Genomic DNA, 25,937 nt, shown 5'->3' with positions numbered 1-25,937 from the left:
GTGCACCGCCGCCGTCAGTGTCAGCCAGTTTGCCGTGGCATACGGAGCTCCATCGCAGTCTTTAACACTGGTAGCATGCCGCAACAGCGTGGACGTGAACCGTATGTGCAGTTGACGGACTTTGAGCGAGGGCGTGTAGTGGGCATGCGGGAGCCGGGTGGACGTACCGCCGAATTGCTCAACACGTGGGGCGTGAGGTCTCCACAGTACATTGATGTTGTCGCCAGTGGTCGGCGGAAGGTGCACGTGCCCGTCGACCTGGGACCGGACCGCAGCGACGCACGGATGCATGCCAAGACCGTAGGATCCTACGCAGTGCCGTAGGGGACCGCACCGCCACTTCCCAGCAAATTAGGGACACTGTTGCTCCTGGGGTATCGGCGAGGACCATTCGCAACCGTCTCCATGAAGCTGGGCTACCGTCCCGCACACCATTAGGCCGTCTTCCGCTCACGCCCCAACATCGTGCAGCCCGCCTCCAGTGGTGTCGCGACAGGCGTGAATGGAGGGACGAATGGAGACGTGGCGTCTTCAGCAATGAGAGTCGCTACTGCCTTGGTGCCAATGATGGTCGTATGCGTGTTTGGCGCCGTGCAGGTGAGCGCCACAATCAGGACTGCATACGACCGAGGCACACAGGGCCAACACCCGGCATCATGGTGTGGGGAGCGATCTCCTACACTGGCCGTACACCACTGGTGATCGTCGAGGGGACACTGAATAGTGCACGGTACATCCAAACCGTCATCGAACCCATCGTTCTACCATTCCTAGACCGGCAAGGGAACTTGCTGTTCCAACAGGACAATGCACGTCTGCATGTATCCCGTGCCACCCAACGTGCTCTAGAAGGTGTAAGTCAACTACCCTGGCCAGCAAGATCTCCGGATCTGTCCCCCATTGAGCATGTTTGGGACTGGATGAAGCGTCGTCTCACGCGGTCTGCACGTCCAGCACGAACGCTGGTCCAACTGAGGCGCCAGGTGGAAATGGCATGGCAAGCCGTTCCACAGGACTACATCCAGCATCTCTATGATCGTCTCCATGGGAGAATAGCAGCCTGCATTGATGCGAAAGGTGGATATACACTGTACTAGTGCCGACATTGTGCATGCTCTGTTGCCTGTGTCTATGTGCCTGTGGTTCTGTCAGTGTGATCATGTGATGTATCTGACCCCAGGAATGTGTCAATAAAGTTTCCCCTTCCTGGGACAATGAATTCACGGTGTTCTTATTTCAATTTCCGGGAGTGTAGATGCAGCAGGAACAGAGGGAAAGATGGCCCTATCCACTCGCATACAGATGAATTTGATGGCCACCAAGGTCAGACATTGAGGAAGAAGCAGATTTTACCATTATTATAGATGGGCACTTATTTATCATGGTTGCAAAGTTTGTGAACGCCATATCGGAGGAGGGAGTGCAAAGTATGGATTTTCATCACAACAGGAAACCATTCTCCAATATCCACCCCATTATCCTTTGGTCCCCATTGGATACGGCGAACATAATGGATATTTCGCTTTTCCAAGTTTCCACACAGTTCTTTCTGAAACATCTTGATGAACAACAACACAGTGAATCATGTTAAGACTCTTGTGCAGGGGGTGATTTATGAGAGGAATGTCACTAAGTTTCTCACAGAAAAATAATGCCTGTAACAGAGTAGGTGTCACTATATTAATGAGAATGCAGTCACTTAAAATTCTGCTAAGAGATGCTAATTCCTCAAATTTTTCTGCAATATAATCAGTAAAGAACAATATTTTTGTACTCAGCACTCGTCATCAGTCCAGCTATAAACTGGGTACTGAGGGGAGTATTTCTCACCATTTCTATTTAAATCTCTTTCCTTTTATAACTTGGCAATGGATTGGGTAAGCCTTTGTGTCATACTTTTTCACAATGAACCTATTTGTTATGTATGGGATTACAACTGGGAGACTCATGGCCATCAGTGTGCAAAAGTTTGATCCTCCTCATGGATCATTTACCATGGTGCCACTCACTTCAGCCAGGATTTCTTCCCATGGTCACTATGCTGTAATAGCAATGGCTGCCTAGCATGGTAATAGTTGCTCTGACTCCATGGGGCACCAAACTTGACAGGCACAAACTCCTTGGCATGCAATGGAAGGATGTAGCTCTGGCACCAACAGTGCATTCCTTACTTTACTGGGGGGGGGGGGGGGGGGCGCTAAGACTGTATGGGTACATCACAATCCTCCTATAATGAATTGGCTGTATCTTATTAGGTTTTGGGCACCTAATTCAACCACTGACACATGAGGTGCTCAAGACAGAATTGCACAGCATTGGACTGTGTGCCACAATGGGTGACATTCCTCAATCTGAAAAAACGGAGGTCAAACTTAGCTCTTGGGGCCGAACTTTATGATAGCTGTTGTAATGTGGGAAAGATGTAAAGAAAAAAGAAAAAAAATTGAACAAGCAACCTTAGTCAGTGTCCAAGAGAAGAGCCAGGTTGTCAACAAGGAACCTGACCTACAGACCAAGTCAAAGAGAAGATGCAGTCACAGAACAGAATTGCAAGACAGAGAAGGAAGGAGTACTGTAATTGCTCAGAGCCCCATGCCATCCATGCATTTACCCACAAAGAGTTGTGAGCCCGGGAAGAGCATTCACCAATCACATGCTATTTTAAGCATGGAATTTGGAATGGAGGCAGCTGAAATTAATGGTAACTAGCAAGGTGTAGTATGAGAGATAGACAAGCATAAATTTCAAACAATACAAGTAATGGTTGGGGTCTATAAGCACAGTACACAAGATTCCAGATGGTTTACCAAACCACACACATTAAGTGCATGCTTTGAAACTAATAATTATGGAATGTTCATCAAGGTAGTTCAGTTTGCAGATTTCAAAAGATAATATGGCACAAATTAGTAATGTGACATTGCACAACTGCTGTTTGAGTGGAGTAAGACATTCCATGGACTAAAATGTGAGTCTTTGAGAGGGCCCTAGATCTTTAAAGATGCCACTTTGAACCAACAGGATTGAGATCCCTATGGAAGATGCTACTAACAGAGGTGTTATGAAGCTGACACAGACATTTTCTGACATTCACTTGTTGTCAAGTACCACAATTGCAGGCTCTTTGTCCACTGAGAGGATAATGATGAAGTCTTCATTTTTGAGGGAACAGAGATTATGGGACTCTTACATGATGGGTTGTGATCATGATGTAAGAATCTGAGAAAGGAAAAACAACGCTGGCTGTCAGGATTTTTTTGAAAGCTTGTACGGAGTGGTTCTGTGAGAATGGTGATGGATCAAAATGAGATTGTGGGCAAAATAGTTTAAGGCATGGTTGGAGGCTAGCTTTGCTGTTTAAAATGTTTACAGGTTAGATAGTAATATGACATTTTAAGTTGAAAGAAAGCAGGGCTGTTACACTTTGGGCTGAAAATGTGTCCCTTGGACTACACATATAATACAGGAGGGGATTTGTCAGTTAATATCTAGCAGAAATTTACGAGCAGGACCACCCAAACATTATGTCATTCAAACACTTGAACAGCTATAAAACTTCACTCTGTGGATAGGACAAAGTACCTGTCTTGTCAACCCTAGAACACTAAAAAGGAAAAACTGTTACATTGTTACTAAACCATAGTAAAGTTTTTTATTCAAAGGAAGTCATATGTAGAAGTTATGCATTAGTTAATTACAATTATTAGATCTCTGTGGGGCATTACATACCTAATTAAGTACAAAATGTCTTATTTTATACCTAGTGCAACCCATAAATTTTACAGGGGTTAAGTAATCTATGGTTAATAATGTAACATAGTATACAGAAAAATACAAACCTTAAGCGTTTCGAGATATTCACGAGGCAAAATGTGGTTTAATGAGACAAGACCTTGACCCAGTTTGACATAAAGTCCACCATTCTTCAGACAGCCATCCAGAATACTATCTGCAGCTCTCTGGTGAATTGGTTTCAGTGCCTCAACATATTCGTCTGACATTTCATCCAGGCCATGTAAAGACCACCAATAATCAAATGAGATTTTCAGGCCCACTCGCAATGATCTGTGACAAAAACCTCCATTATATATCCATTCCTAATAATGTCACATAAATTAATAATCCGATATTGCACAGTGTGACAAAACTTCCTCAGCATTTTGAATATCAAAAGCTAAATGGTCAGTATTTTGAATATCAAAAGCTAAACGGAAAGATCTACTGGCAGTCTTCTAGTTACACAAAAGACAATCTCACCAGCAGTTCTGGAATCACCCAAAGAATTTCATTTCAACAACATTTGCAACACAATGAAGTGGTGATTAGGAACCACATATTTGTGGATCAGATACTAATAAATAAACACCACTACTGAGATTAAGAATGGTAGACAACATATTACAGACACAATATTATTATACAGCTGCATTTCAAGAGACACAAGGAACTCCACCATTCTCTCTTACAAAAATACTCACACACCTGAAACAATCCCTGCTGTGTAACATCAAAATACCAACAATTTAGTTTTAGGAAGAACCTTTATTATGTCACAATCACTTTTGTTCAATGATCATCAAGCAACACTGAAAATGCAGGGAAATAACATACTACACACACTTGACCTGAGTCAAGTGTGCACAGCATGTTGTATTCCCTGCTCATGGTGTTCAAAAATGTAACTTTAACGTAGATAGTTAGACTTCTTAAGTCATAATACCAACACAATTCTGGGGGAATTAATTGTAAAGATTGTTGGCGAATTTTATCATCTGATGATGTTCACTGAATGAAATGGGTTGTGACATAATAAATGTACTTAATACAGCTGTGGTGGTTCTGGAATGCACAATGAACATGATTATCAACAATTAAGTAATTAAGTGACTTATCCATAGAAATAAACCAGAATCATAGTTTTCTAAATAATCATTAGTAACTTAAACACAACACTTGAGAAAAAAATTTGATTAGGTATGAAAATGAGAGGCCTGACATGATCAGTTATGCAGACACAGCTGCAGTAACAATTTGCTGCTTGCAGAAGAAAAAAAAACACATATGTATTAGTAGGACTCACACTCTGAGGATTCCATGGGGGTGGAAGTTATCACTGAAATAACAGGTTTTTGTTATATTGATTTTTTTCCATGTCAGTTTAACCTGACTGTTAAAACTGCTCAGAATAATTGGTTTCTTAAATAACTTATTTTTAGATTTTTATTTCTACGATTTGCTATAAAAAACGTAAAAATTGGAGAAAGATTGAAAAATTTGGATGCTGTTTCAAGATACATATAATCAAAATATTAAAAATAAATACACAAGTAAAAGAAAACTCAGTCCATCCACTGTTTGCTACTTTCTTCAAAAAAGTTATAAGTGGCTGAAGACTAAACAAAATCACTAGTGTTGCCCTATTTACTCAAATTTTTTGAACTCTGCTCAAAACTCTTGTTGTAATCAGGGATCAAACCACAATCTGAGTTACGATTAGTCAGTGGTCAAGGGTGAAAACCGAGGTTGAAGAACTGTGTTTTTCATGTTAATTTGTCCACTTTCAAGGGTTACAAGCAGATAAAGGCATATTATGAAGACAAAAGCAGCTGAACAGCAACTTCCTATTTCTACTGTATAGTACAAATGAATTGTGGTTAAGTTTTTAATTTATTACTGTTACCATAATTTCTCCCTCCTTTTGTTATTTGATAGAAATCGTACTCAAATCTTTAATCTTTTAAAGAAAATGTACTTCACTGCTACATCACTTCATAAAAATATTGCCACACAAGCATTGGTGTCATTCTGCAATACAAAGGATGTCCAACGACGACAGCGAGAAACTGCTGTATAGTCTTGGCACACTGCATGTACATGCATATCTTAAGCTATGACACAAGGCAACAGGGACATTATCGTCTCATCAGTGACATACCAGTTCCTATGATGTGTTTGTTGCTCGTTTCTATCAGCACTGTTATTAAAACAGCACTGATCGTATTTTTCCATTTTCTAGACTAACGCAATATTTCAAACCAATGCAAATTATAAAAATGTTTATTTTAACAATGAAAAATTTTAGCATTGCTGTTATGGCTAACTGATATTTTGGTGTTTTTACTTGCTTATTAGTAAAAAATAAAAACACGTTATAACCGAGACCAAACAATACTGGAAAATACCAGCTATTCAGAACTAAACACCAGTACCAGGTTTTAACCAGTCAGTTTTTCCCATCCCTGGGGTTCCATACAAACTTAACTATGTATATAGATTATGATAATAATAATAATAATAATAATAATAATAATAATAATAATAAACCCCGTGGAGGCCCGGGATAAGAATAGGCCTCCGGTATGTTCTGCCAGTCGTAAAAGGCGACGAAAAGAACAAACCACTGATAGGGCTAACCCCCCTTTTAGTGTGATTACTTGGTTCAGGACAGAACTAAAGAAGCCTCGGACAAGTGCCGTCATGGTCGGGGACGACGCTTGAACCCTATGCCCGCCCACAATGGTAACAACACTGCTAGCCAACTGGAAAATGATTTAAATCCAAATAGAGGTGTTTTGCAGGATATGCTTCCTGCAACCACCCTAGAAGGAAAACAAAGACAGAGGATGAGATGGTCAGATGAAGTCAATAGACACCTCATGTTCTGTTATTACCAAGCAACAAACCTAGGAACCAACACAACTGGATACAGATCACAAGTATACACAACATTTATTACCAGATACCCGGAATTAAAATTTTTAACAGAACAACGACTAGCTGATCAGATCCGTGTAATAATCAAAAATAACAGGATACCCCAGTCAGAATTAGAAAACATCAAACAACAAGTACAACAAATACTGGAACAAAATAAGGTGCAATCAGAAGAAGAAGAAAATACAGTTATGGACTCAAACATCCCAGAGCAAACAAACAAAGACCAACACGCATCAGTTAAACAATCAGAGGAAAATGAAATCTTAAGACAGCCACCAGAACAAGCACAAATAGAACACGAAAAGACACATGTGTTAGACATAGAAGAGAAATTTCAGCTGACATATATAGAATACAAAGACACAAATACAGACATTAGACCATTCCTGCATAGACCGCCAAATAACCCACAAGTCGAAACAACAATAAAAACTATCAACACAATCATACACAACAAAATAAATGAAAACACAACTATGGAAGAGTTACAACTACTGGTTTACATAGGAGCACTCACTACACTAAGTATACACACTAGGCAGAGATCAGAACAAACCAACACACAGAAGAAACCCACAAAACCAGCATGGCAACACAGGCTACAGATCAGAATAGAAAAACTGAGAAAAGACATCGGACAGCTAACACAATTTATAAGAAATGAAATATCAGACAAAAAACGAAAAAGGTTAGGTAAAATCTCACAACAAGAAGCAATAGAGCAATTAGATGAAAAAAAGCAGAAATTGCAAGCATTGGCCAAACGACTTAGAAGATACAAAAAAAGTGAAAATAGAAGGAAACAAAACCAAACATTCAACACAAACCAAAAGAGATTCTACCAAACAATGGATAACACACACATTAAAATAGACAATCCACCAAACATAACAGACATGGAACACTTCTGGAGCAGCTTATGGTCAAACCCGGTACAACATAACAGGCATGCACGGTGGATACAAGCAGAAACAGACACATACAAGATGATACCACAAATGCCTGAAGTGATAATTTTGCAACATGAAGTCACCCGAGCAATTAATTCTACACACAATTGGAAAGCCCCTGGAAATGATAAAATAGCAAATTACTGGCTAAAGAAGTTCACCTCAACACATTCACATCTAACTAAATTATTTAACAGTTACATTGCAGACCCATACACATTCCCTGATACACTTGCACATGGAATAACCTATCTGAAACCTAAAGATCAAGCAGACACAGCAAACCCAGCTAAATATCGCCCCATAACATGCCTACCAACAATATACAAAATATTAACTTCAGTCATCACACAGAAATTAATGACACATACAACACAGAACAAAATTATAAATGAAGAACAAAAAGGCTGCTGCAAAGGAGCACGAGGATGTAAAGAGCAACTGATAATAGATACAGAGGTGACATATCAAGCGAAAACTAAACAAAGGTCCCTACACTACGCATACATTGATTACCAAAAAGCCTTTGATAGTGTACCCCACTCATGGTTACTACAGATATTGGAAATATACAAAGTAGATCCTAAATTGATACAATTTCTAAACACAGTAATGAAAAACTGGAAAACCACACTTAATATCCAAACAAATTCAGATAACATCACATCACAGCCAATACAGATTAAGCGTGGAATATACCAAGGAGACTCATTAAGTCCTTTCTGGTTCTGTCTTGCTCTGAACCCACTATCCAACATGCTAAATAATACAAATTATGGATACAATATTACTGGAACATACCCACACAAAATCACACATTTGCTATACATGGATGATCTAAAACTACTGGCAGCAACAAATCAACAACTCAACCAATTACTAAAGATAACAGAAGTATTCAGCAATGATATAAATATGGCTTTTGGAACAGACAAATGTAAGAAAAATAGCATAGTCAAGGGAAAACACACTAAACAAGAAGATTACATATTGGATAACCACAGCGACTGCATAGAAGCGATGGAAAAAACAGATGCCTATAAATACCTAGGATACAGACAAAAAATAGGAATAGATAATACAAATATTAAAGAAGAACTAAAAGAAAAATATAGACAAAGACTAACAAAAATACTGAAAACAGAATTGACAGCAAGAAACAAGACAAAAGCTATAAATACTTATGCTATACCAGTATTGACCTACTCATTTGGAGTAGTGAAATGGAGTGACACAGACCTAGAAGCACTCAATACACTTACACGATCACAATGCCACAAATATAGAATACATCACATACATTCAGCAACAGAAAGATTCACATTAAGCAGAAAGGAAGGTGGAAGGGGATTTATAGATATAAAAAACCTACATTATGGACAGGTAGACAATTTAAGAAAATTCTTTCTAGAACGAGCAGAAACTAGCAAAATACACAAAGCAATCACTCATATAAATACATCAGCTACACCATTGCAATTTCATAACCACTGCTACAACCCTTTAGATCACATAACATCAACAGATACAAAGAAAGTAAATTGGAAAAAGAAAACACTACACGGCAAGCACCCGTATCATCTAACACAGCCACACATAGATCAAGACGCATCCAACACATGGCTAAGAAACGGCAATATATACAGTGAGACGGAAGGATTCATGATTGCAATACAGGATCAAACAATAAACACCAGATATTACAGCAAGCATATTATTAAAGATCCCAATACCACAACAGATAAATGCAGACTTTGCAAACAACAAATAGAAACAGTAGATCACATCACAAGCGGATGTACAATACTAGCAAATACAGAATACCCCAGAAGACATGACAATGTAGCAAAAATAATACATCAACAACTTGCCATAAAACATAAACTAATAAAACAACACGTTCCCACATACAAGTACACACCACAAAATGTACTGGAGAATGATGAATACAAATTATACTGGAACAGAACGATTATAACAGATAAAACAACACCACATAACAAACCTGACATCATACTCACCAATAAAAAGAAGAAATTAACACAACTAATTGAAATATCCATACCCAACACAACAAATATACAGAAGAAAACAGGAGAAAAAATTGAAAAATACATCCAACTGGCTGAGGAAGTCAAGGACATGTGGCATCAGGATAAAGTCGACATTATCCCAATTATACTATCAACTACAGGAGTCATACCTCACAATATTCACCAGTACATCAATGCAATACAGCTACATCCAAACTTATATATACAATTACAGAAATCCGTAATTATTGATACATGTTCAATTACCCGAAAGTTCCTAAATGCAATATAACATATACCACAGTTACAAGGAAGTCACGCTTGACCGAGGTCCGCGTCACGTTCCATTTTTAACCAGACTTAAGTCTGAGAAAAAAAAGTCGATAATAATAATAATAGGATACCCCAGGCAGAATTAGAAAACATCAAACAACAAGTGCAACAAATACTGGAACAAAATAATGTGCTATCAGAAGAAGAAGAAAATGCAGCAATGGACTCAAACATCCCAGAGCAAACAAACAAAGAACAACACGCATCAATTAAACAATCAGAGGAAAATGAAATCTTAAGACAGCCACCAGAACAAGCACAAATAGAACACGAAGTGACACACATGTTAGATATAGAAGAAAAATTTCAGCCGACATATATAGAATACAAAGACACAAATACAGACATTAGACCATTCTTGCATAGACCACCAAATAACCCACAAGTTGAAACAACAACAACTATCAACACAATCATACACAACAAAATAAATGAAAATACAACTATGGAAGAGTTACCACTACTGGTTTATATAGGAGCACTCACTACACTAAATATACACACTAGGCAGAGATCAGAACCAATCAACACACAGAAGAAGCCCACAAAACCAGCATGGCAACACTGGCTACAGATAAGAATATAAAAACTGAGAAAAGACATCAGACAGCTAACAAAATTTATAAGAAATGAAATATCAGACAAAAAACAAAAACGATTAGGTAAAATCTCACAACAAGATGCAATAGAGCAATTAGGTGAAAGAAAGCAGAAATTACAAGCATTGGCCGAACTTCTTAGAAGATACACAAAAAGCGAAACTAGAAGGAAACAAAACCAAACATTCAACACAAATCAAAAGAAATTTTACCGGACAATATATAACACACCCATTAAAATAGACAATTCGCCAAACATAACAGACATGGAACACTTCTGGAGCAACATATGGTCAAATCCGGTACAACATAACAGACATGCAGAAACAAGCAGAAACAGACACATACAAGATGATACCACAAATGCCTGAAGTGATAATTTTGCAACATGAAGTCAGCCGAGCAATTAATTCTACGCACAATTGGAAAGCCCCTGGAAAAAATAAAATAGCAAATTTCTGGCTGAAGAACTTCACCTCAACACATTCACATCCAACTAAATTATTTAAAGTTACATTGCAGACCCATACACAGTCCCTGATACACTCACACAAGGAATAACTTATCTGAAACCTAAAGATCAAGCAGACACAGCAAGCCAAGCAAAATATCGCCCCATAACATGCCTACCAACAATATACAAAATATTAACTTCAGTCATTACACATATAACACAGAACAAAATTATAAATGAAGAACAAAAAGGTTGCTGCAAAGGAGCATGAGGATGTAAAGAGCAACTGATAATAGATGCAGAGGTGACATATCAAGCTAAAACTAAACAAAGGTCGCTACACTACACATACTTTGATTACCGAAAAGCTTTTGATAGTGTACCCCACTCATGGTTACTACAAATATTGGAAATATACAAAGTAGATCTTAAATTGATACAGTTCCTAAACATAGTAATGAAAAATTGGAAAACCACACTTAATATCTAAACAAATTCAAATAATATCACATCACAGCCAATACAGATTAAGCGTGGAATATACCAAGAAGAGTCATTAAGTCCTTGCTGCTTCTGCCTTGCTCTGAACCCACTATCCAACATGCTAAATAATACAAATTATGGATATAATATTACTGGAACATACCAACACAAAATCACACATTTGCTATACATGGATGGTCTAAAACTACTGGCAGCAACAAATCAACAACTCAATCAATTACTAAAGATAACAGAAGTATTTGGCAATGATATAAATATGGCTTTTGGAACAGACAAATGTAAGAAAAATAGCATAGTCAAGGGAAAACACACTAAACAAGAAGATTACATATTGGATAACCACAGCGACTGCATAGAAGCATGGAAAAAACAGATACCTATAAATATCTAGGATACAGACAAAAAATGGGAATAGATAATACAAATTTTAAAGAAGAACTAAAAGAAAAATATAGACAAAGACTAACAAAAATACTGAAAACAGAATTGACAGCAAGAAACAAAACAAAAGCTATAAATACTTATGCTATACCAATATTGACCTACTCATTTGGAATAGTGAAATGGAGTAACACAGACCTAGAAGCACTCAATACACTTAAATGATCACAATGCCACAAATATAGAATACATCACATACATTCAGCAACAAAAAGATTCACATTAAGGAGAAAGGAAGGAGGAAGGGGATTTATCGACATAAAAAACCTACATTATGGACAGGAAGACAATTTAAGAAAATTCTTTATAGAACGAGCATAAATTAGCAAAATACACAAAGCAATCACTCATATAAATACATCAGCTACACCACTGCAATTTCATAACCACTTCTACAACCCTTTAGATCACATAACATCAACAGATACGAAGAAAGTAAATTGGAAAAAGAAAACACTACATGGCAAGCACCCGTATCATCTAACACAGCCACACATCGAGCAAGACGCATCCAACACATGGCTAAGAAAAGGCAGTATGTACAGTGAGACGGAAGGATTCATGATTGCAATACAGGATCAAACAATAAACACCAGATATTACAGCAAGCACATTATTAAAGATCCCAATACCACAACAGATAAATGCAGACTTTGCAAACAACTAATAGAAATAGTAGATCACATCACAAGCGGATGTACAATACTAGCAAATACAGAATACACCAGAAGACATGACAATGTAGCAAAAATAATACATCAACAGCTTGCCTTACAACATAAACTTATAAAACAACACGTTCCCACATACAAGTATGCACCACAAAATGTACTGGAGAATGATGAATACAAATTATACTGGAACAGAACCATTATAACAGATAAAACAACACCACATAACAAACCTGACATCATACTCACCAATAAAAAGATGAAATTAACACAACTAATCGAAATATCCATATCCAATACAACAAATATACGGAAGAGAACTGGAGAAAAAATTGAAAAATACATAAGGACATGTGGCATCAGGGTAAAGTTGACATTATACAAATTATACTATCAACTACAGGAGTCATACCACACAATATCCACCAGTACATCAACGCAATACAGCTACATCCAAATGTATATATACAACTACAGAAATCTGTAATTGTTGATAAATGTTCAATTACCCGAAAGTTCCTAAATGCAATGTGACATATACCATACAGTTAAAAGGTCCGCGTCACTTTCCATTTTTAACCAGACATAACATCTGAGAAAGGAAAGAAATAATAATAATAATAAAGAATAGGCCTCTGGTATGTTCTGCCAGTCGTAAAAGGCGACGAAAAGAACAAACCACTAATAGGGCTAACCCCCCTTTTAGTGTGATTACTTGGTTCAGGACAGAACTAAAGAAGCCTCGGACAAGCGCCGTCATGGTCGGGGACGACGCTTGAACCCTATGCCTGCCCACAATGGTAACGACACTGCTAGCCAACTGGAAAATGATTTAAATCCAAATAGAGGTGTTTTGCAGGATATGCTTCCTGCAACCACCCTCGAAGGAAAACAAAGACAGAGGATGAGATGGTCAGATGAAGTTAATCGACACCTCATGTTCTGTTATTACCAAGCAACAAACCTAGGAACCAACACAACTGGATACAGATCACAAGTATACACAACATTTATTACCAAATACCCAGAATTAAAATTTTTAACAGAACAACGACTAGCTGATCAGATCCGTGTAATAATCAAAAATAACAGGATACCCCAGTCAGAATTAGAAAACATCAAACAACAAGTACAACAAATACTAGAACAAAATAATGTGCAATCAGAAGAAGAAGAAAATACAGTAATGGACTCAAACATCCCAGAGCAAACAAACAAAGAACAACACGCATCAATTAAACAATCAGAGGAAAACGACATCTTAAGACAGCCACCAGAACAAGCACAAATAGAACACGAAGTGACACACATGTTAGATATAGAAGAAAAATTTCAGCTGACATATATAGAATACAAAGACACAAATACAGACATTAGACCATTCTTGCATAGACCACCAAATAACCCACAAGTAGAAACAACAATGACAACTATCAACACAATCATACACAACAAAATAAATGAAAACACAACTATGGAAGAGTTACAACTACTGGTTTATGTAGAAGCACTCACTACACTAAATATACACACTAGAGATCAGAGATCAGAACCAATCAACACACAGAAGAAACCCACAAAACCAGCATGGCAACACAGGCTACAGATCAGAATAAAAAAAACTGAGAAAAGACATCGGACAGCTAACACAATTTATAAGAAATGAAATATCAGACAAAAAACGAAAAAGGTTAGGTAAAATCTCACAACAAGAAGCAATAGAGCAATTAGATGAAAAGAAGCGGAAATTACAAGCATTGGCCAAACGACTTAGAAGATACAAAAAAAGTGAAAATAGAAGGAAACAAAACCAAAACATTCAACACAAACCAAAAGAGATTTTACCAAACAATAGATAACACACACATTAAAATAGACAATCCACCAAACATAACAGACATGGAACACTTCTGGAGCAACATATGGTCAAACCCGGTACAACATAACAGGCATGCACGGTGGATACAAGCAGAAACAGACTCATACAGGATGATACCACAAATGCCTGAAGTTATAATTTTGCTACATGAAGTCACCCGAGCAATTAATTCTACGCACAATTGGAAAGCCCCTGGAAATGATAAAATAGCAAATTTCTGGCTAAAGAAGTCCACCTCAACACATTCACATCTAATTAAATTATTTAACATATCTAAAAACAAAGATGATTTGACTTACCAAACGAACGCGCTGGCACGTCGATAGACACACAAACAAACACAAAACATACACACAAAATTCTAGCTTTCGCAACCAACGGTTGCCTCGTCAGGAAAGAGGGAAGGAGAGGGAAAGACGAAAGGATTTGGGTTTTAAGGGAGAGGGTAAGGAGTCATTCCAATCCCGGGAGGGGAAAGACTTACCTTAGGGAGAAAAAAGGACGGGTATACACTCGCACACACACACACACACACACACACACACACACACACACACACACACATATCCATCCACACATATACAGACACAAATTTAACAGTTACATTGCAGACCCATACACATTCCCTGATACACTTACACATGGAATAACCTATCTGAAACCTAAAGATCAAGCAGACACAGCAAACCCAGCTAAATATCGCCCCATAATATGCCTACCAACAATCCACAAAATATTAACTTCCGTCATTACACAGAAATTAATGACACATACAACACAGAACAAAATTATAAATGAAGAACAAAAAGGCTGCTGCAAAGGAGCACGAGGATGTAAAGAGCAATTGATAATAGATACAGAGGTGACATATCAAGCTAAAACTAAACAAAGTTCACTACACTACGCATACATTGATTACCAAAAAGCTTTTGATAGTGTACCCCACTCATTTGGAGTAGTGAAATGGAGTAACACAGACCTAGAAGCACTCAATACACTTACACGTTCACAATGCCACAAATATAGAATACATCACATACATTCAGCAACAGAAAGATTCACATTAAGCAGAAAGGAAGGAGGAAGGGGATTCATCGACATAAAAAACCTACATTATGGACAGGTAGACAATTTAAGAAAATTCTTTCTAGAACGAGCAGAAACTAGCAAAATACACAAATCAATCACTCATATAAATACATCGGCTACACCACTGCAATTTCATAACCACTTCTACAACCCTTTAGATCACATAACATCAACAGATACGAAGAAAGTAAATTGGAAAAAGAAAACACTACATGGCAAGCACCCGTATCATCTAACACAGCCACACATCGATCAAGACACATCCAACACATGGCTAAGAAAAGGCAATATATACAGTGAGACGGAAGGATTCATGATTGCAATACAGGATCAAACAATAAACACCAGATATTACAGCAAGCATATTATCAAAGATCCCAACACCACAATAGATAAATGCAGACTTTGCAAACAACAATTAGAAACAGTAGATCACATCACAAGTGGATGTACAATACTAGCAAATACAGAATACCCCAGAAGACATGACAATGTAGCAAAAATAATATGTCAACAGCTTGCCTTACAACATAAACTTATAAAACAACACGTTCCCACATAATGTACTGGAGAATGATGAATACAAATTATACTGGAACAGAAACATTATAACAGATAAAACAACACCACATAACAAACCTGACATCATACTCACCAATAAAAAGAAGAAAGTAACACAACTAATCGAAATATCCATACCCAATACAACAAATATACAAAAGAAAACAGGAGAAAAAATTGAAAAATACATCCAACTGGCTGAGGAAGTCAAGGACATGTGGCATCAGGATAAAGTTGACATTATACCAATTATACTATCAACTACAGGAGTCATACCACACAATATCCACCAGTACATCAATGCAATACAGCTACATCCAAACTTATATATACAATTACAGAAATCCGTAATTATTGATACATGTTCAATTACCCGAAAGTTCCTAAATGCAATATAACATATACCGTACAGTTAAAAGGAAGTGACGCTTGATCAAGGTCCGCGTCACTTTCCATTTTTAACCAGACTTAACGTCTGAGAAAGTAAAGAAATAATAATACATATTAATAGTTTTGGGTGGCTCCACATACGTCAAATGTAGAGCTTGGAGCAAAGACATGCGTGATCAAAATTTGTTTGTAAACATCGGGCCACATACTGTAGTAAAGTATTACTCAACAGGTGCAGAGTCTACCTGACGAAGAGCATCTGTAATCTTTGTGGAGAAAGAAGGAATGAAGGAACTCTGGTACCATGGTAGATTTCCAACACCATACACTATTCACAGAATGTTAACAAGAGGTCTTTGAGACAGTAACATTAGTTGGTTCTCATTTAAAGTGTAACCTTTTGTGGAAGTTTGTGACGGTATACAGAATCAATTGGGACCAATCTACACTTTTATTTAAGTAAAAACCTGCAAGAAAGAAAGAAGTTTGATGCCAAGGAAGAACAGGGCAGAACATAGGTGGACCCTGAGGTAAATTACAAGTGTTACATCAATCTAATAAGGGACTGTAAAGGAGGCAGTATTACATGTAGCAACATGGAGTAATAGGTCTATAACAGACATTGATCAAGTAGTCAAATCATTGCCACGCTAGCTAAATTCAGCAGTCATCGACACTAATAAACACTCCATGTGGTGACCGTATGGTTATAAGTGGAAAGATTGAAAGGAACAAATTCCATAATTAATCAGCAAAGAGATGAAGTGTTGCCAAAGGCAACAGGGAGCATAAACAACAACAAAGATGCACCTGGGCTAAGAGCATCCGTCTAATCCAATGAAACACACAGCCCTAGAAAAGCAAGCATGCAGCCAGCAATGTCCAGCCATCATGCAGCTGTTGATGACTGATCCAATGCCAGCAGGCAGGCCAGACCATCACAACACCAACATGCTGTCTAAACCACTGTGTCATTGTCATGTAATCGTTGATGATCTAACCATCACCAGCACGAGTATGGCTACAGTGAGCTACACCAGTATTTTACTTCAAAATTGTTCTTATGGGTGTAGTAAGATGATTCGGTAATATTTATGAGTTTGTTTCTGCCGGTGATAACAAGGAGAATGTAGACAGAAGTTCATACAGGAACATTATTACAAAAACTGGATGAAAAGTTTTCATACTTCAGAAATCAGATTAAAGAAACTCAAGAGCAAGTAATAGAAAACCAAAAAAGATTGTGACAAGAATTAGAAAATCAGCATAAAGACACTCATGAACAATTAACGGAATACCAAAACAGACTGTGACAAGAGTTAAAAACTCAGGTCAAAGACATTCATGAAGCATTAGAGGTGCATTTAGCATGTAAGCTAGATCAAAGACTCGACTTGTTAAGAGAAGAAATACACATCAAAGTCTTGAAACAATGTGACTTAGTTCAGGAATAGGTACATGAACATAATAACAATTTGCATACAGACATAAATAGTTCATGTAACTTTACAGAAACAGAATGTAAATGGGTAAAAGATCAGATGTCAGACTCACACACATGAATAGAAATTTAGAACAGAGGAGCGATAACAGAGATTCCGTATATGTGCATGACATACATTCAGGTTTGGAGGAAAAAATACAAGCATTGTTAGATCACAAATTTAAGGAAACTGTGCCCACTTTAGGAAATGGGTAGCTTTCCAGGGAAATTGTCACTAATAACACCAATGAGTTTAAAAGCACCAATGACTTTAAAAGACTATGGGACAAATTGGCGAAAACTAGAAGGAAATTAACAGAAAGTCACGTTAAAGGTAAATCTTTCAACGCAACAGTGCTACTAGAGGAATTACAGTTGGCAAGTGGAATGAACTTTTGTAAGCATTTTCCAAAGTTCAAACCAGATGGGGAAATACATCCAACGTACTTCCTATGAGTGTTTTCCACGTCATTACCACAAAAGTAGGAAGACCCTAGGAAGACAGATTTGTTTTGGAGATGAGAAAAAATTAGACTCATATGGAGACTGTGTATACCGAAATCAGTAGAACTTGATTTAATTACATTTATTCATCAAGTTTATGGACTCTTTGGGGTACGAAAATGTGTTCAACATATGTTAAAATTTACTACCTAAAGAACTTAAGTACCGCCTGTACTATATATATGTGAAGCTTGCTAAAAGATCAATAATGTATAAGTTATACCCGATAATACCTAAAGGCTTGCATGACCTCACGGCTGCTGACTTCTTAGGCCAGTTGCCAATGAATAGGGGGGAGGGGGGGGCAAGGGGGGGGGGGAATTTACATATCTGTACTAGTGGAGTGTAGATCTAAGTATGTTAAATTTATCCTATTAAACATGCCAACACAGAGACAGCGATTAGATGTCTACAGGAATATCTCTCAGACACAGGAAAGCCATGTACATTGTTCACAGACAATGGCCCATAGTTTGTTATTAAAGCCTTTAAAGAGTTTTTAGCATGGGAAAATGTTAGACTCATTGCTATCTCGAAATACCACCCATGAGGTAGACCTTACGAACATATCACAAAAGAAATCTGTAGGTTATGTAGGACATACTCTCCAAACAGACATACAACTTGGGCACAGAAAGTACTAGAATTCCAAATAATACTAAACGAACTTTCACATTTAGCTAATGTTTTATCTCCAATTGAAATAATGCATGGTAAATTCATAGGTGAGCCACTGTTGAAGATATTTAAATGCCACAAGATGATGATAACATACATGGAGATAACTTAAACGATGTCATAAAAGAAAATTTATTATGAGCAGCAGACGAAAGGTTGCGTAAATGTGATGAAAAAGCTTCAACACCAACCTTTGACGTGGATGACTTGGTACTATTTGAGGAAGTACACCACAGCTCAAATTTGAAGAAAGAAACACACAAATTTTTCCCTCGATATAGCAATCCTTACAAAGATTTAAATGCACTGCATCCCTAAGCAGTTTTCTTGGTCGATTCAGAAACAAGTCAAGAAAAGGGATTGTATAATACTGATATGTTAAAGCAGTGTAAGGCTCCATTAAATTAAACATGGGAAAGAAACACGGTAAAAACAACAGATTATTCTTAACAGTGAAAGTGTGTAAACAAATACTGTCAACTCTTATTTAATCAGCTGTTAAGTATTCCTTTAATATAAGATTGTCCACCCCAATAGCTGAGTGGTTAGCGTGACGGACTGCCGTCCTACAGGCCCGGGTTCAATTCCCGGCTGGGTTGGGGATTTTCTCTGCTCAGGTACTGGGTGTTGTGCTGTCTTCATCACCATTTCATCCCAATCCAGCATGCAGGTCACCCATTGTGGCATCAAATGTAATAAGACCTGCACCAAGGCAGCCAGACCTGCCCCGCAAGGGGCCTCCTGGCCAATGACACCAAACACTCATTTCAATTTCCAATATAAGATTTCTGACTAACGAGGCACATTACTTACCATCATCATAAAGTAAAAAGAAGGGTTGGGTTTGTATGTGAATTTTTTTAAAGCGAGATTAATCATGGGTAGTGGTATCACCTCGAATGAGTATTGACCCTCGAATAGACTGACTACAGAAACTATATTGACCATTGATGTTGACTTACATGAATATACTTGCTTATTCCATTGCATTTCATACAGGTTTGTTAGGATCAATTTTTGGGGTTTCTGGGATGGTGAAGCCATGGTAAGTCCATTACGTAGGCAATGCCGAACACCATGAAGTACCTTAGCAGATGGGGTCCCTGGTCCCTGGGATAGGGGGTGGTAAGGGATTTCATCCATGGGATACTCTCTTCCTTCCGTCTTCGATCATAACAAACCTATCTGTCTATTTCCTTTTCTTACGTCTCCACTAGAGTACCAAATTTATCTTCCCTGTATCTATAAGCAAAGTTCCTATTGCAGGTTCACTTCTTTTTACAGTCTATAAAGCAGAATTTACAACCTACAACAGGGGGATTGCGCTAGGGGTATTTCACGTATGACGATGACAATGGACTACTCTCATGACGTAGTACAACGTGTGTAATGTCATGATTACCGAGGATGTAACTGATGATCTTTTTTAACTTTTGAAGTAATTTGATGTGATGGGGTGGATTTGAGTTTAACTTTTATAGGGGAGGTGTGGGATGTGTGCATACTACACATATCTCTCTCTCTCTCTCTCTCTCTCTCTCTCTCTCTCTCTCTCTCACACACACACACACACACACACACACACACACACACACACACACACACACACACACACAGAGTTACAGACTATGAACAAACAAAGATGATTTAGGGGTATTCTTTTGCTAGGCTTACAACTGTTTCAAGGGGAGGGGGGAATAAGTCAGGGTGTACGATTAATAATTTTGATATAGAAATGACAAGCCAACACTACGAAGGCGAAGGAGTTTTGGAGGGAGGAAAATAGCAAGAACTCATGGTGGAAAAGCGGAAGATAGCTGGAGTTTCATGGAGTGTACAGCCTTAAGATGAGATGAAGTGAAAGGGCAGAAGTGCTGAAGTACTCAATAAAGTAGTAGAAAAGGAAGGTGTACTTCAGATTGCAAGTTATGGGTAAGTAATCCCCAAAGAAGGGAGCTTATGCTGGGTTCTCGTGAACCTAAGGAAGGGAGGACCCCAAGCACTTCAGAAGAAAGGAGCAGTACATCACTCCAATCAGGCCTACAAAATAAAGAGGGAAAGAGTGCTGAATTCCTGGAAAGATAGCCTCCAATGTGGGGAAATGCTTGAGGGTAATATTTGCAAAGAAAAGGAATAAGGACTTTGCTTAAGGGAGCACCTATCTACATCTACATCTACATCTATACTCCGCGAGCCACCTTACGGTGTGTGGCGGAGGGTACTTATTGTACCACTATCTGATCCCCCCTTCCCTGTTCCATTCACGAATTGTGCGTGGGAAGAACGACTGCTTGTAAGTCTCCGTATTTGCTCTAATTTCTCGGATCTTTTCGTTGTGATCATTACGCGAGATATATGTGGGCGGTAGTAATATGTTGCCCATCTCTTCCCGGAATGTGCTCTCTCGTAATTTCGATAATAAACCTCTCCGTATTGCGTAACGCCTTTCTTGAAGTGTCCGCCACTGGAGCTTGTTCAGCATCTCCGTAACGCTCTCGCGCTGACTAAATGTCCCCATGACGAATCGCGCTGCTTTTCGCTGGATCATGTCTATCTCTTCTATTAATCCAACCTGGTAAGGGTCCCATACTGATGAGCAATACTCAACAATCGGACGAACAAGCGTTTTGTAAGCTACTTCTTTCGTCAATGAGTCATATTTTCTTAGAATTCTTCCTATGAATCTCAACCTGGCGCCTGCTTTTCCCACTATTTGTTTTATGTGATCATTCCACTTCAGATCGCTCCGGGTAGTAACTCCTAAGTATTTTACGGTCGTTACCGCTTCCAATGATTTACCACCTATGGCATAATCGTACTGGAATGGATTTCTGCTCCTATGTATGCGCATTATATTACATTTATCTACGTTTAGGGAAAGCTGCCAGCTGTCGCACCATGCATTAATCCTCTGCAGGTCTTCCTGGAGTACGTACGAGTCTTCTGATGTTGCTACTTTCTTGTAGACAACCGTGTCATCTGCAAATAGCCTCACGGAGCTACCGATGTTGTCAACTAAGTCATTTATGTATATTGTAAACAATAAAGGTCCTATCACGCTTCCTTGCGGTACTCCCGACATTACCTCTACATCTGCAGATTTTGAACCATTAAGAATGACATGTTGTGTTCTTTCTTCTAGGAAATCCTGAATCCAATCACAAACCTGGTCCGATATTCCGTAAGCTCGTATTTTTTTCACTAAACGTAAGTGCGGAACCGTATCGCAGGCCTTCCTGAAGTCCAGGAATACGGCATCAATCTGCTCGCCAGTGTCTACGGCACTGTGAATTTCTTGGGCAAATAGGGCGAGCTGAGTTTCACATGATCTCTGTTTGCGGAATCCATGTTGGTTATGATGAAGGAGATTTGTATTATCTAAGAACGTCATAATACGAGAACACAAAACATGTTCCATTATTCTACAACAGATTGACGTAAGCGAAATAGGCCTATAATTATTCGCATCTGATTTATGACCCTTCTTGAAAATGGGAACGACCTGCGCTTTCTTCCAGTCGCTAGGTACTTTACGTTCTTCCAGCGATCTACGATAAATTGCTGATAGAAAGGGGGCAAGTTCTTTAGCATAATCACTGTATAATCTTAAGGGTATCTCGTCTGGTCCGGATGCTTTTCCGCTACTAAGTGATAGCAGTTGTTTTTCAATTCCGATATCGTTTATTTCAATATTTTCCATTTTGGCGTCCGTGCGACGGCTGAAGTCAGGGACCGTGTTACGATTTTCCGCAGTGAAACAGTTTCGGAACACTGAATTCAGTATTTCTGCCTTTCTTCGGTCGTCCTCTGTTTCGGTGCCATCGTGGTCAACGAGTGACTGAATAGGGGATTTAGATCCGCTTACCGATTTTACATATGACCAAAACTTTTTAGGGTTCTTGTTTAGATTGTTTGCCAATGTTTTATGTTCGAATTCGTTGAATGCTTCTCTCATTGCTCTCTTTACGTTCTTTTTCGCTTCGTTCAGCTTTTCCTTATCAGCTATGATTCGACTACTCTTAAACCTATGATGAAGCTTTCTTTGTTTCCGTAGTACCTTTCGTACATGATTGTTATACCACGGTGGACCTTTCCCCTCGCTTTGGACCTTAGTCGGTACGAACTTATCTAAGGCGTACTGGACGATGTTTCTGAATTTTTTCCATTTTTGTTCCACATCCTCTTCCTCAGAAATGAACGTTTGATGGTGGTCACTCAGATATTCTGCGATTTGTGCCCTATCACTCTTGTTAAGCAAATATATTTTCCTTCCTTTCTTGGCATTTCTTATTACACTTGTAGTCATTGATGCAACCACTGACTTATGATCACTGATACCCTCTTCTACATTCACGGAGTCGAAAAGTTCCGGTCTATTTGTTGCTATGAGGTCTAAAACGTTACTTCACGAGTTGGTTCTCTAACTATCTGCTCGAAGTAATTCTCGGACAAGGCAGTCAGGATAATGTCACAAGAGTCTCTGTCCCTGGCTCCAGTTCTGATTGTGTGACTATCCCATTCTATACCTGGTAGATTGAAGTCTCCCCCTATTACAATAGTATGATCACGAAACTTCTTCACGACGTTCTGCAGGTTCTCTCTGAGATAATAAAGTGGGAAAGTAAAAATTAGCTAACTCTATAGTTTACTCTCTGGATAATAAAGTGGGAAAGTAAAAATTAGCTAACTCTATAGTTTACCATGAGTATTTGAGTCTCAGCATCTGATCTTAAAGTTGTGTAACAATTGCTTCCTCCAAAGGCAAGAACATAAATTAATGGAATTAACAATGGTTAAACAGCTGAAAGTGCTCTGGAAAAAAAAGCAATGCAATTATTAATTATGGCTCACTCTATGTCACTGTGCTAGGCAAAGTAGAGGAGCTATTAAATATAAAACAAAGATAAGGAAAATTCAATTAAAGCATATGTATGTTTGTAGTGATTGATCATGACATCTCTTCTCTTAGTGGAGGGATATGTAGTGATTCATGCCATCATGAAACAGCATGTATCACACATGTCAAATATAGAGCTCAAAGTAAAGATGTGCATGATCACAATTTGTTTCTAAACATCGAGCCACATACTGTGGGAAAGAATTACTCAACAGGTGCGGAGTTTACCTGAGGGACAGCATTTGTAACCTCTGTGGGGCAAGGAGGAATGACAAACAAAAATTACGCGAAGCGAAATGTAGTGTGAGGAGGGCTATGCGAGAGGCGTTCAATGAATTCGAAAGTAAAGTTCTATGTACTGACTTGGCAGAAAATCCTAAGAAATTTTGGTCTTATGTCAAAGCGATAGGTGGAGCAAAACAAAATGTCCAGACACTCTGTGACCAAAATGGTACTGAAACAGAGGATGACAGACTAAAGGCCGAAATACTAAATGTCTTTTTCCAAAGTTGTTTCACAGAGGAAGAGTGCACTGTAGTTCCTTCTCTAGATTGTCGCACAAATGACAAAATGGTAGGTATCGAAATAGACGACAGAGGGATAGAGAAACAATTAAAATCGCTCAAAAGAGGAAAGGCCTCTGGACCTGATGGGATACCAGTTCAATTTTACACAGAGTACGCGAAGGAACTTGCCCCCCTTCTTGCAGCGGTGTACCGTAGGTCTCTAGAAGAGCGTAGCATTCCAAAAGATTGGAAAAGGGCACAGGTCATCCCCGTTTTCAAGAAGGGACGTCGAACAGATGTGCAGAACTATAGACCTATATCTCTAACTTCGATCAGTTGTAGAATTTTGGAACACGTATTGTGTTCGAGTATAATGACTTTTCTGGAGACGAGAAATCTAATCTGTAGGAATCAGCATGGGTTTAGAAAAAGACGGTCATGTGAAACCCAGCTCGCGCTATTCGTCCACGAGACTCAGAGGGCCATAGACACGGGTTCACAGGTAGATGCCGTGTTTCTTGACTTCCGCAAGGCGTTCAATACAGTTCCCCACAGTCGTTTAATAAACAAAGTAAGAGCATATGGACTATCAGACCAATTGTGTGATTGGATTGAAGAGTTCCTAGATAACAGGACGCAGCATGTTATTCTCAATGGAGAGAAGTCTTCCGAAGTAAGAGTGATTTCAGGTGTGCTGCAGGGGAGTGTCATAGGACCGTTGCTATTCACAATATACATAAATGACCTGGTGGATGACATCGGAAGTTCACTGAGGCTTTTTGCAGATGATGCTGTGGTGTATCGAGAGGTTGTAACAATGGAAAATTGTACTGAAATGCAGGAGGATCTGCAGCGAATTGACGCATGGTGCAGGGAATGGCAATTGAATCTCAATGTAGACAAGTGTAATGTGCTGCGAATACACAGAAAGATAGATCCTTTATCATTTAGCTACAAAATAGCAGGTCAGCAACTGGAAGCAGTTAATACCATAAATTATCTGGGAGTACGCATTATGAGTGATTTAAAATGGAATGATCATATAATGTTGATTGTCGGTAAAGCAGATGCCAGACTGAGATTCATTGGAAGAATCCTAAGGAAATGCAATCCGAAAACAAAGGAAGCAGGTTACAGAACGCTTGTTCGCCCACTGCTTGAATACTGCTCAGCAGTGTGGGATCCGTACCAGATAGGGTTGATACAAGACATAGAGAAGATCCAACGGAGAGCAGCGCGCTTCGTTAC

The 25,937-nt window shown here is 38.7% G+C and overlaps 1 protein-coding gene across 1 annotated transcript in view; it reads right to left on the bottom strand.

The window, feature by feature from the left end:
• The window catches only part of LOC126187750 (uncharacterized aarF domain-containing protein kinase 5), a 175,207-nt gene that overhangs the window by 135,057 nt on the left and 14,213 nt on the right, over positions 1–25,937 (bottom strand). Inside the window, exon 3 of the mRNA XM_049929003.1 lies at positions 3,840–4,065. Coding sequence (XP_049784960.1) covers positions 3,840–4,065 — 226 coding nt within the window. The remainder of the gene's footprint in view (positions 1–3,839; positions 4,066–25,937) is intronic.

The sequence above is a fragment of the Schistocerca cancellata genome, chromosome 5, assembly GCF_023864275.1.
Source record: "Schistocerca cancellata isolate TAMUIC-IGC-003103 chromosome 5, iqSchCanc2.1, whole genome shotgun sequence".
NCBI lineage: Eukaryota > Metazoa > Arthropoda > Insecta > Orthoptera > Acrididae > Schistocerca > Schistocerca cancellata.
This window is presented reverse-complemented; position numbering and strand designations above follow the sequence as displayed.